The sequence below is a fragment of the Ptychodera flava genome, chromosome 9, assembly GCF_041260155.1.
Source record: "Ptychodera flava strain L36383 chromosome 9, AS_Pfla_20210202, whole genome shotgun sequence".
Classification (NCBI taxonomy): Eukaryota; Metazoa; Hemichordata; class Enteropneusta; family Ptychoderidae; genus Ptychodera; species Ptychodera flava.
The window spans coordinates 40,578,869-40,591,510 of NC_091936.1; the positions used below are offsets into that span (position 1 = coordinate 40,578,869).

At 35.8% G+C, this 12,642-nt stretch overlaps 2 protein-coding genes and 1 non-coding gene across 6 annotated transcripts in view; 1 reads left to right on the forward strand and 2 right to left on the reverse strand.

Annotated features, from left to right (window-relative positions):
- The window catches only part of LOC139140994 (rho GTPase-activating protein 15-like), a 67,848-nt gene extending 65,784 nt beyond the window's left edge, over window positions 1–2,064 (reverse strand). For 2 of the 3 annotated variants that reach the window (XM_070710519.1, XM_070710518.1), the window contains exon 1: window positions 1,173–2,050. In XM_070710519.1, coding sequence (XP_070566620.1) covers window positions 1,173–1,568 — 396 coding nt within the window. In that variant the 5' untranslated portion in view covers window positions 1,569–2,050. Of the gene's footprint in view, window positions 1–1,172 lie in introns of all 3 variants that reach the window. The other variant, XM_070710520.1, reaches the window with a different exon arrangement.
- Window positions 2,065–2,696: 632 nt separating this feature from the next.
- Trnad-guc (transfer RNA aspartic acid (anticodon GUC)) lies at window positions 2,697–2,768 on the forward strand. Its single transcript has one exon. It is a non-coding gene; the product is annotated as a tRNA-Asp (tRNA).
- A 2,665-nt stretch (window positions 2,769–5,433) lies between these two features.
- LOC139140995 (sorcin-like) lies at window positions 5,434–12,066 on the reverse strand. Of its 2 annotated transcripts, XM_070710523.1 has the most exons (8): window positions 11,817–12,066; window positions 11,219–11,299; window positions 10,654–10,723; window positions 10,220–10,263; window positions 8,748–8,895; window positions 8,168–8,284; window positions 7,449–7,507; window positions 5,434–6,861 (listed from the first exon to the last, which is right to left on the reverse strand). In XM_070710523.1, exons 1-8 carry the CDS (start codon window positions 11,838–11,840, stop codon window positions 6,835–6,837), a joined length of 570 nt encoding a protein of 189 aa, XP_070566624.1. In that variant the 5' UTR covers window positions 11,841–12,066; the 3' UTR covers window positions 5,434–6,834. The 2 variants fall into 2 exon arrangements, with proteins under 2 accessions (XP_070566624.1, XP_070566625.1); XM_070710524.1 differs by lacking the exon at window positions 5,434–6,861 and having other exon boundaries at window positions 7,416–7,507; window positions 11,817–11,950.
- Between the last annotated feature and the right edge of the window lie 576 nt (window positions 12,067–12,642).

Sequence of the window (12,642 nt, forward strand, 5' to 3'; positions counted from 1 at the left end):
ACACAGGTGGTATGCAAGAACAGCATACCCACTGCTTCAACTTTTGGCATGCCACAGTGATATAATCAGTCTGTTCTATCCAATTATGCTGTCTACAGGTCAAACTGTGATATTCAAATCGTGGATATGGACCAGAAATGGAGGATTGGGGTGCACGGTTCACCCTAAAAGACCAGGGATCTGCCATTACGGAGTTTGAGATGTTGATCTTTCATGACCATCAAGTGCCAATCACTATCAACACTCCCGGATTACATGATTCAAGCTCTAGAATTATAATTTATCACAGCCCAAATCAAATTTGTGACCACCATTTGAATGGAAACACCAAGGATTTTTTTCCTGAATATTTATCAACTAGTCTGACGTTTTAATGATCCATCCCCTTACTTTAACACAGAAATGAAACAATGTCACAGAACGCTGATAATCCTTAATGTCTGATTTGTAATGACATTGATTTAATTTTCACACTTTTAAGGACAAATTAAAGCTAATTTCAGTTGTCAGCCACGGAAACAAGCTCTGCATTGAAACATCACCTAAATAATCAATATATGAAAGGTTACAATGACATTGACTTCCAAACTAAGCGGAAAATCTATATCAGTGGTATCAAATTGTGTTCCGACCCAAGATCCAGGACTTCCTAATCGTATTGTGTACAAATGAAGTACTACTACTAGTGATGGTTTCGCATTCCAGAGAAGATACTTCCAGAAATGTTATCATCGCATTTGCACATAAACAAAAGGATCATTTTATTTAATCTCCCAATTAAAAATTTACGAGCTATGAATCAAATCGAAAATTCGATTATCGAGCATTTGGTCGGTAGCCCTTGCTTGCAGTTGCACTGTCAGTCACACAAGACTTCGAGCGAGCTCGAGTGGAGTGTTTCATTCACTATAGACGCAGTGACCTATGACTCGTGAACGCGTCAGAAAGACAGTTACACCTGGCCACACCTGGTCTACACTGAAACCATGGGTGACACATTGACATATTTGACAGCTAAAATTGCCTGCGGGCGGCGTTATTTTTTGATAAATCCAAGGTCAAAGGGTCACTTGTTGCCAGTACTCAGGGGACAACATACTGGTTCTGGTCGAGTAACACACACACTGTCTGAAACTGTAACTGTTTTTACAATAATTGATTCGAGCACATACCTGAGAGCTTGTAGTAACATTCAAAATTTCACTTGAACTTGAAACATCACTGTATCCCTGGGAACTCACTGAATTTTCAGTTTCCTCATAATAGTCGGGGACGGGAATGGGTACTCGTTGGCTGGGAACCTCCGAAGCAAGGTTTTCAACACTGCCGCTAAGTCCTCCCCCTCCGTTGAACTGATGGGACGGCGAGGAAATTTCAATCATGTATCTCGCTGGAACATACACAGGATTTTTGTCTCCATCTCTACGAACAAACCACCAGTCATTTCCCGACCTTTTAACTAAAGTGAATTCGTCCCCCTTCTCGAAAGACACATCTGCGCCGTCAGCAGCCCTATACTTGTAGGGGTACTGAGCCCGCAGACGGGCGCCTTTACCGTCATCAGCCATATGCTCGAAGGGGTGCTCCCACTGAAAATTCGAGCTAGAATCCGGCTTTTCGTATTTTTGTCTCAGAATATTTTGTGACAAGTTGATCGACGATCTTCAAAATCTACACCATTTGGTACGACCCTTGCAATTGCAAACGGCTTATCATTCTGCTTGGGCAACCGCGAGTTACGATCCACTGTTACCGCTGGTACAATCCCTGAAGGCCGACGACATGTTGGTCCTGTACAACCCACTCGCCGTTGTCCACGAAAACAACTTCTGTAGAAAGTTACAGACACGTCCCCGGGAAAGCCGGAGGTAAAGAGTATCCTTGATACTTGACCATCCAATCACACGTGACACTGACAATCTTGTGGCAGTTCACCTCTACTACAGCAGACTCCTCGTCGAGACTCTGAAAGTTTGAAAATTCCTGTTTCGAATCAAACAGCACTATACTTCCGATTTCCGCCCTTGAAATTTCCAAACACATGTAAATATTGCTACAATCCTACCAACAACAACTTCAGGACAAGCGATTCGCTCAATTTCAACAAAAAACGCCATGTTGTCATTATTGCACCAATCAGAATGGACTTTGGAGCATCGCGCTAGATAGGTACATTCTATTCATCTATAGGTATGACATCGTCGCCAACCGTGGATGTGGATGCACTTTCGTGCTAGTATTTCACATGTCCAACCACAGTTAGAATGACGTATTAATTTCATAGGAACGCTTTTACCTGTGAACCAAAAGAATATGTAGACACTGGCCAACACAAGGAAGATTGTTCTAACGAAGTAAACACAGCCACGCTCCATTGAAAGGTGTAACATGTTCAGCATGCAGTGCAGCGCAGCCATCACCCAAATTTTGTTGAAACTCCACACTTCCCTGTCTGATGAACTCTTGATTCTGTCTTATTTTTAAAATCAAAATTTTGAAAGAACCTTATGTGAAGAGATCAGCACTCGATAAAGTCATGACTCTTATTCATATTGGCGAAATACAAATGTGTCATTTTACCACATATTCTAACTTTGCAGTGTTTACATGCATGCTTGGCGTATGTTACAGTGGGGCCGCCCCTTTTTATCAAGTAAGCAAGTTTATATATGTTAATTTACTTCATTTGCACCAGGTCCTCGATAGTATAGTGGTAAGTATCTCCGCCTGTCACGCGGAAGACCGGGGTTCAATTCCCCGTCGGGGAGGCTTATTTTATTTCGACTCACTTGTGTTTTTATTTGTAGCAACGATTCAAATTTATGTCTTTGTATTTGCATCCATTTTTCTCAAAGGCACACTACATATGATAAACTGTAAGAATTTTACAATGATTTTTTTTCAGCTTTTGATTGAAGTTGTTATATGTTGACACATATTCATAAATATTTAATATATATATATATATATATACACAAAATGTATACAATGTGCCCTCCCGGTTATCACCATAATGGCTTTATGGCAACCTCTGAACTTGGGCACAGAGTGTACGGTTACACATTGTTGAGGATTGAAAATATGGACTCACCAGAGTTTGAGGATTGAAAATATGGACTCACCAGAGTATATATATATATAATTGGATACTACTGATATTTAGGCAAAAAATAACATATTCGAATGTTTTTTTGTACGTAGTTATCAAGACATATTGCTGACAAAAAAAGACACTGAGGACTCTGTGAGAAACAAATCAACAGTTGTTTACCTCTAAATGATGTACACTAGCAGAATCCAAGACACATCACAGACATAGGGAAAATGTTCAATTTTCTAACAATTTCATCATGTTAAAAATAATTTTTGCTTTGCACATTCAAAAATGTCCAGTCAAGCATGGCCATTTAAATTTCACCCAAAAACTTTTGATATTTGCAACAACACCATGAAATTTTTGACAACATTCACTTCACCAAATCTCAGATTTCTTATATTTATTTAGACTTGTCTGGTATGTTTTATGTTCTCTGGAAGAAGTAAGCATAGAAAATTTTCACATGACCGGTGGTTTCGTTGGCCGAGGAGTCAGTGCATATATGCTGGACAATGTCATGTGCATAATCACTTGTGAGAAATGTAATTTGATCTGTGTTTTCATTAATCACAGGGATCAGAGACTTTATGTTGGCAATTCAAAATTGATGCATGTATTTCATGTTGCTGTTTGTATTTGTTGCCTCGTTTTTGGTGTTATTGCAAGTACATGTGTAGATATCAATCCGTCTTGATTGCCTTATGCTTTTTTACTCATACTTCTGTCAGATACAGAGTGTGTGTGTGAATAAAACATCCAGCGTATGGGATATAAGAATGAAAGAGAATGAAGTCATGATACCTCTACAGAGGCAACCCAGTTGAAACAAAAACAAAAACAATATTGGACAACAAATGAGTTGCCTATCCTTCTTTACAGAATGACACAAATGATTCAAGATTTTCCCGAGCCATAATTATTTCCTTGCTTGATTCAACGATCTTGGTAGGCAAACTTCTGCCACAATTTACAGTTGCAGAGGATGAGCTGGAAATGTCGCAATTGATGCTTTAGCAGCTATACAAACTCATTGAAGTTGGGATGATCAATTAGATCTTCGCAGAGTAATTTTAAATGGAAGACATTGTGCATTCTGAAAATTGTTCAAAAAACTAGAGATGCTACTTTTGTTTAAAAAAAATTTCACAAGACAGGAAGACTGAGAAATGGAACATAAACCAAATAAAATACTGCATACTGTACATTTGAAAAAACTTAGAAAGCAGAAAAAAGTTAATCTTATTCAAACCAATACGTACTGGCATAGCTGTTAGTAATAATCATTGGTTCAGGGATGTTTCGAAAAATTAACAATCAAACATTTACAATATGGTGACTTTGCTCTATAAATTTTAGAAATTATAAAAATATTGCCAGCTCGCTGATTATTTCCAATTTGCCAAGTGATAAGGAAACAAAATGTTATTCTCACTTACATAAGCTTCCTTGTGCAGGATATATCATTGAACATAGATGCAAAAATGACTCTTTCTTGTTACCAGGAAATAGGAAGACAGGGCAAAGTTTTTTTTCCTTTTTTGTCAGATTTCTTCCAAATGTTGAAAAAAATGCCATCATGTGAATTTTCCATCGCTTTCGTCTTATTGTATTATTGCTTTCACCAAAGGCAGTGACTTAATCAAGTGTGTTTTGGTACTATTGCAGAAAAGCTACATTGAAATATATGATTCATATAGAATTTTTCTCAAAGTACAGTCAAGGTAGAGAGACTACCCATGGTAGCATAGTATTAGCCATTTCCATTGTTTTACATGTAGAAATCCAAGAAAACATTCTTGTAATATTGTAATTTTCTTGAAACTTACTTAAAGAAATTGGAATAATTCATTTTGAAAAAAATATTCATAAACTGAGGTTACCTCACTAGATTTCAAGATAAAATGACAAGATTATTCCTCTCTGTACAAAAAAGCTATGAAAAAATGCTGACTCAGGGGGTTTTCTCACAGGCGTGTTTGACAACTCTACAGTGGAAGGAAATAGCATGTGCTTGAGTTTCCATCAGCTAACACATTTGAAGGCTGAAATTTGTCATGAAATAGTGTGAATTGCACAAAATCAAAGGGTATGACAAATGCTTGTGTGAATCGCAAATTAGATGTGAACACTACATTTTCTCATCATATTTCTTTTCTACTCATTTTACCCTACAACATAATGAACATTACAATATTTTTACTTAATGTATAGTCACCTTCCTTAAGTTCTGTCAGTCAAAATGTAAACCTGTGCATCAGACAACAGTGTCTTTGTATTGAACTATCAACAGTAGCAAATGCAGTTTACAAAGATAATAGTGATAACAAACACATTGGTAATGCCAGAGAATACTTTTTTAATGTGTGAATAAACTTTCTGAATACAAAAATAAAATATACTAAAATCTGCTTACTACATGAGAAAGAAATAATAATACTAATTACATTCAAGCTGAGGTTTAAAAATACATAAAACAAGAGAAGGATCTAAGGTTGGAGCACTCAATTGTTGTCTTGCTTGGTCAGGAGAAATTTCAGTAATTGGATTATTTGTTTTGTATCCATGAGTGCGTAGGTTTTTCAGAGTCTTCATGGAAAAGCCTCTTAAAGTTTTCTTGTGGAATTTTCATCGTTGGCAATGTTCTGTTGCAAAAAACCAAGCCATCATGTTTACAATTTGATGCAATATTTCCATAAAAAATACAACCATTGAACTATGTGATGATTTAAAACAGTAGAGTACCGTCTAGAAGCATTAAATGGAAAGATGAATGTCCATGTTTACGAGAAAACTGTCAAACACAGGCAATGTCATTCTGAATGTAACTTTTGTGTTTTTTTTTAACCACTTACCCAACTACAGTGGATCTTAATTTGGTGCCACAACTCTCTGTGTGAGACAATTTTAGCTTGGAAAACATCTAACTTTCAGCTGCTAAAAACATCTAGATTACAGATCAACTGTTCAACTGTTCAACTATTGGTCAAGACAGAGTTGCCCCATGTTGGTTTACTGTAACTAATCAATGAGTCAGCTATTTCAAAATGTGTTGTGATACCTAAGCTAGTCATTTATATTACAGAATCTGTCTGTCTCACACACAAAGTTGTGGCACCAGATTGAAAACCATTATACCTGTTTTGAAAGTTGAGTGGACACAAAACAAGTTCCAAAGAATTTTTTTTCAGTTTCGCCATCATGTCATTGGCATATTGTGTTTGCATTGCCAGGTGGAAGTTGAAGTGCATAAGGAATATTAAGTTTGGCATGATTTGTGCCAATGGACTGCAGAATGAACAGCACAGATCAATCAATGGCATGTTCTCTCATATTCACCACCAAACTGTAATATAACCCCATTGTTTCAATGGGACCTATATACAGGGTTATGGAGCAAAGGTTTTTTTTGTTGAAAAATGAAACACAGTAATTACATTATAATTATGGGGAAACATAATATTTTATGTTTGTGAAATGTACACGGAGAATGTTTGGCAATACTGTTTAATCTTCCTTGTTCTATTCAGGTGTCACACATGGATCAATCACTCTTAAAAATTGATAAATTTCTGCAATTCTGAGAGTTTGAAATACTAAATATTCTTCTCTGACACTGTAATTCCTAATTCTATTTGCTCATTCTGCAAACAGGGTTGATAATATCATGAATGCTTAGATTTTGCAACCAGTGGATCTTCTTTTTTTGTAAATCAGCAAAATTTGGCAAGATGTCTTGATCACAGACATAGCGTACATCTGAGGAACTGAAAAAAAAGAAGAACAATGTGAAATGGAGAAATAGCGTCTACTTAGGGTTTTCTGTTTCACTTTTTAATTCTGTGTCATAGCATGGAGTCATTGAAAATCTGCTGTCTAAAAAAAATCTTTGCCAGTACTGAATATTTTTGTTGTCTAGTTGTGACAGAACATTTGCCTTGCAGTTGAAAACAGGAACAACAATATTTTGAACCATTAGCATGACCTTCAAACATCACAAGTGTTAGGCAAACAATAATCTTTTCTTGGATAGTTTACAGATAAGTAATTAATGACATCGGATTTCTCACTTCATCTTTATAATACCTGCATCACCAAGACAAAATCAATTCCTTGTCAAGCTGTCACGGCGAATAAAAACAAGTTCTGTAAAAAGTCTGTCAATTTTCTATTGAATGACACTGAGAAAACTTTTGTGGGAAAAATTTTTTTTGTGTGTTAAGTTTGACCCAACTAGAGACACAGACACAACTGATGATATTCTACCCTGAAAGCTGTGTAGAAGTATAACACAAGTTCAACAGTTCATAAACAAAAGTTGTATAGTAATTTACCACTAGAGGGCAATACTTACATCATCATATTGAAAAGTAGCTGTTCCATTCTTCATTTGATCCCTGCGTTTAAATGCATCTGAAAGGTACATCAACCAAATATTTTGATTTGTTAATTTAGATTATTAACATTTCATAAAATTCCTGATGTAATTTCTTATTTCTTATTAAAATTCAATGTATGAGTCATGGCAAAATTCACTTTCATGATAAATTAGTTTTAACACTGATTGTGTGAGTGATTAATCAAACAAAAAAAGCAAGATATGGACATTGGACGGAACAGTGCTATTATATTATATCAACATTAGCATCCAAAGCAGGAAAGACCAGAATCATATGTTGAGCACTCATTGTCACACAGAAATTCAGTGCCTGAGATCAAGCATTATGGAACACAGCATGGACGTAATACTTGCATATGGCAGTGGATGTAATGCAGATGACAAAAAGTGACAACGCTGATTTGGTGAAGCGTATAGCCAACATTAATGCGCTAATACAGCAGTTTTAAAGGAACATTCTAAACTCATAAAAGTTCTTTACCATGGCCGCGGTGAGCTCTCATTAAAGAACAATATATTAGGTTGACAGACACATTGACATAATATAACACCAGTCTTGATATGATTTTATCAAATCTCTTCTTGTAACTTGGTTATTTTACAATCAAGGATACTGATTCTCTTTCTTATCAACACTCCAGGTTGCAATATTTGACAAACACACGATGACATACCTGAAAGAGCTCTGAGTCTGACACAGAGGGCAACAAAATCATCAAATGTGATATGTCCACCAGCCTTGGCATATCTTTTTAGTAAAACATGGAATGCCTGTGGACTGAGATTGTAACCTGAAAAAAATTGATATCTCAAAATGAAATGCATAACAGGATCTTGTAATGAAAATTATCACCTAGACATATATAGTGATGTGAAAATCTAACTTTTAAAGCAAACTTAAAAATCATATGAGGAAACTTTTCTCTACCTCATTTTCCCAGGAGACATATAACTACAATTTTTGTTAGATATCATTACAACCTGTTTCTATTATACTGCATTCCTGACTGTTGGCGTACACAACACCATGCAACCCTTGTCTGAGAGGTCAAAGTTCATATCATTTTATAGGATGGCCTTCTCAAAGAAAAGACTACTTGTGGTACAATTGTTTTGCATCGAGTACATTCATTGTTTGAGTTCATAAAATGTAATTCTTGACTGAATGGCATTCTTGCTGCACCATATTTTATTCTCATTGGGTCAAAAAATGCTGGCACAAGTATAGTATTGACGATTTGAATCACTTCTTACCAAAGCTTCTGACGACAGCTGCTAACTCATGTGCATCCATGGTACCAGATCTGTCCCTGTCAAAGTTGATAAATGTCTGTTTCCATTGACTTAAACATCCCCACAGTTCCTTGAATTCATTGAAGCCCATTTTTCCCGAGAAATCCCGCTGAGTGATGGTGGCACCAAGTCAAGGATAAACTAGTAATCCTAGAATCAACTTTAAGCTCCAACCTTTCAAAAATGTCAAGATTGTGAATTCTGAAAATGACATAATTTCAAGACTCATCTGTATAAAACATATTGTTAGATTTTATTTTAAAATATTAGGCTGTTCCAAATTATATTATTATATGAAACAGTAACAGCATTATCCCTTTACACTCACTCAAGTAAGTTAATGCATGGGTGTTTGTCAAGCCCAAAAGTAAGAAAATGATCAGTTATCTTTAAAAACAACGCGATTTGATTGATATTTGGCCTAATGACTGGAATTATTAAATTTTTTAAATTAATGTCTGCCTAAATCTTGACGACTTGAGTCACGTGACCAAATCTGATATTTTCCCGCCAAAATTTATGTCGTTATTAATTTTAATATTGCAACCGTAACCCATTAAATTTTTTTGATTTTCTCTGCACTTTTGGAAACAACATCTACCATATTCTTTCAAAAATACATGGCGCTCATGAAACTCTATCTATACTTCTTTCTGATATTCAAAATATTCATGTAAAACGTCAAAAATATTGTATTTGTTGTTTTTTGTGAAGAAATGTTATTCAAAATTCAATAATGTTGCATCTGCCACTAGTCCTTACATAAGTTCCTATCCCATTTTACATTAATTGGTCATAATATTTTAAATATTTTGATGTTTAACAGTTGGAATATTCAGTTATTTGCAATATACAATTTTGGCGGGAAAATAATAGATTATGGTCATGTGATCTGACTTAGGTAATATATTATGATAAATTTCAACTTAAACAAATGCAAAACATATTTTTGGCAATTTTCTGACCAGGTCTGATTAAAAAGTATGTTCAAACTGATTTTACATGTATGTAAGCCTATGCCCATGCATTAACATACCTGAGCAGCTCTGTAATCCGGAATGTTGGCAAGTCAGTGGCATGTATTCCTTGTCATTTTATCCCATTTTGTTCAAATCCATGACGTGCCATTGTTCTTTTATAGAAAGAAACTATTGCCCATGCAATTAACTAATGTGTGAATTGAAGAGGACTACTTGGGTGTATCTAAATTACAATCATAAAATGACTATAAAACTTGTGAAAGCAATTAAATATCACAAATATTCCATTTATGATCACATACTGTATAATATCATAGCAGTTATGTCGTAACAACTGTATCATAGCAACTATCACAGCAATAATTTGACAGGACTGAGCTGTGTCCCATTAACTGCATCATGGTAATTACTTCCCTGTTAAGCAAGCAAGCTTTAATCATCAGGAAAGGATACGTCCAGCATGGTGATCATGACACGGCAAGTTTCCAAGCTGAAAGCTACAGGAAGAATGACATAAGAAGGAATGACATTTACAGGAAGATTAAATTTCAATATTTGGAATCATGTTTCCTGCTGAAGTGTGTTGTAGAATTACCATAAGAAGTGCTTAGGTATTTGAGATCCTGTTATTTACATTTTTGAGATCATATTTCCAAGCTGCAAGCTAAAGTAAGATTACACATATGAAGTTTTGATATTTTGAAATCCTGTTAAGAAATACATGAAGAACATCAGCTGTGTGAAGTTTTCCTAAACCATGGTATTTAAATTAGGGTAAGCCTAAGATGATCACATGATTATGGCTGACAGATATTCCGTGGAAACTCTACCACATAGAACAAATTAAAAAAAAAACCATATTTGAAACAACACCAAAATATACTTACGAGTAAAACTGCCATGAAAATTGGCTCTTGTCAGACAAGCTTGCAATTCAGTTGCCTCTATCTGTCCATCCTGATATTGAGTAAATATGACGATTACATTTTTTAAAAATTTCTGTACTTGAACATAACAAAACAATAAATAGACTTTGGCACGCTGTAAATTTGATTGATTGATTGATTGATTAAAATACATTTATTGTTAGCATTGTGATGAAATTGTAATAAAATAATGGTCAAATATCCTCTTATTCTGATTCTCGCCCATTCTTAAACACTGCTGTTCAATCATGATTCAATTGATAGCCTTGAAGGATGATTTGTAATTGTTAATTAACATACAAGCAGTTTGAGAAACAATAGTGGAATCAAATGTTGCACCACACCATTTACACATTTGATGTAAAATGTCGCAATATGGTGGCGGCCTAACAAAAGAAAATGTTTAGATACAGCAACTTTGTATTTAAATCTGAGAAAAAAATTTGCATGTAGGCCTACATCGTTTCACAAACGCACCATTAGAATCCTGATGGAGTACACGGCTTAGATATGAAAATGCACCTACATGTCCAGCGACTGCCGAGAAGTATCCCCACAGCGGATCTGGGTTACCTTGAAATTGGGGGTGTTGAGGATAACCGCCAAACTGCAATTAAAATGACATGGGATGGTAAAGTTACCACTACTTTTGTCACAGAAATGCAGTGGTCGTAAGTGCAACCTAGTCGCTTAAACGGTCAAGAAAAGGAAATTTTTGACTGCAAAGGTTTCCGATGTTTGATACGTCAAAATTTTACGTCACACGTGACGTAAGTCTCGGTCCACCACGATCGATATATTTACTAGAACGGAATTTCGTTTAGTTTTGCTCGGATTTGAAACCTGTAAACCAAGTGATTGCTTGCTCATTATTGGACATCTATATCTACGTGCGCTGAACGCAATGTATACAAACAGGAGCCAGACGCCAGACGTAAACCTGAACAGCACGCTATCATATACAGCCCCATAGCAACAGGACGCCAAAACGTTCGGTCTCCGATGTTAGGCAAAGCCATTACTTTCTAATGACAACTCCAAGCGAGGCACCATCGATGTAGATCGTTGTGTATCTATCTAACCCATCCTGGGATTCAAAATCGAGGATTCGCACCACTACGCACCTGGATATTCACGTGTATCGCCATGGTTGTTGTTATTGTTGACGCTGAAATGGCGACGACGACGGTCGGTCTCTTGAAAAGTGAACTGATGGGCACTGGTGATCGGCGCCCTCAACATACTGCACTGTAAAATACTATAGCCTGCAGCTTATCTGTTCTGTTCACTGTTTGCCCTTCGATAACAGTACAAGCTTTACCGCCACACTCCCTTACACAGCACAACCAAAAATTTTATAGAAATTACGTCCTCCTGCACAAGAAGTGTGTCTGATTTACAAAAGTAAATTTTGTATAACTCATATTTAAAAGCCTATCAAAGCTTAAATATGTGATAAGTAGAAATGTTTTACATGTAAGGCCCCTAGTAGTGGCCTTATTAAACAAGCAAAATTGTAAAAACTTTGTTTCTTTTCTTTGTTTAAGTTTGTAGTTAAGAATACATTGTTTGTATTATTTGTCGCATTTTTCCTCATACACTGGATTGACATTTGGTGGTCATTTATGTACTCTTACACACAGTGGTACAGTATGATTTTAGACATTTATACTATGATATCTAGTGGCAGCTGATATTTAGTTTTCATATTTGCAGTTTATGTCATTTTAAGTCCCTTTTTGCCCTTGCTTCTGAAAATCTTTGCTAAAGAAATAAAACCAATCAATCAACTGTACACAATTACATGGTCTGGGCCTATCTATTCACTAATCATCTTCATGACTATTGTCTGTCTTCCACGGGTTCTTGTTGTGTACATGAATTTGTACGAAATACTTCAAGGGATGAATACCAACTGCAAATGTTGATGTAGTCTAAATGAAGGACACA

What these genes read in the sequence shown, in the direction of transcription:
- LOC139140995 (XM_070710523.1), bottom strand. Translation starts at nt 11,840, where the DNA reads ATGGCGATACACGTGAATATCCAG. An exon ending in TTTTCATGGCAGTTTTACTC is followed by an intron (nt 10,264 to 10,653) that starts GTAAGTATATTT and finishes TTCTTCCTGTAG; the next exon opens with CTTTCAGCTTGGAAACTTGC. An exon ending in CAGACTCAGAGCTCTTTCAG is followed by an intron (nt 7,508 to 8,167) that starts GTATGTCATCGT and finishes TGTACCTTTCAG; the next exon opens with ATGCATTTAAACGCAGGGAT.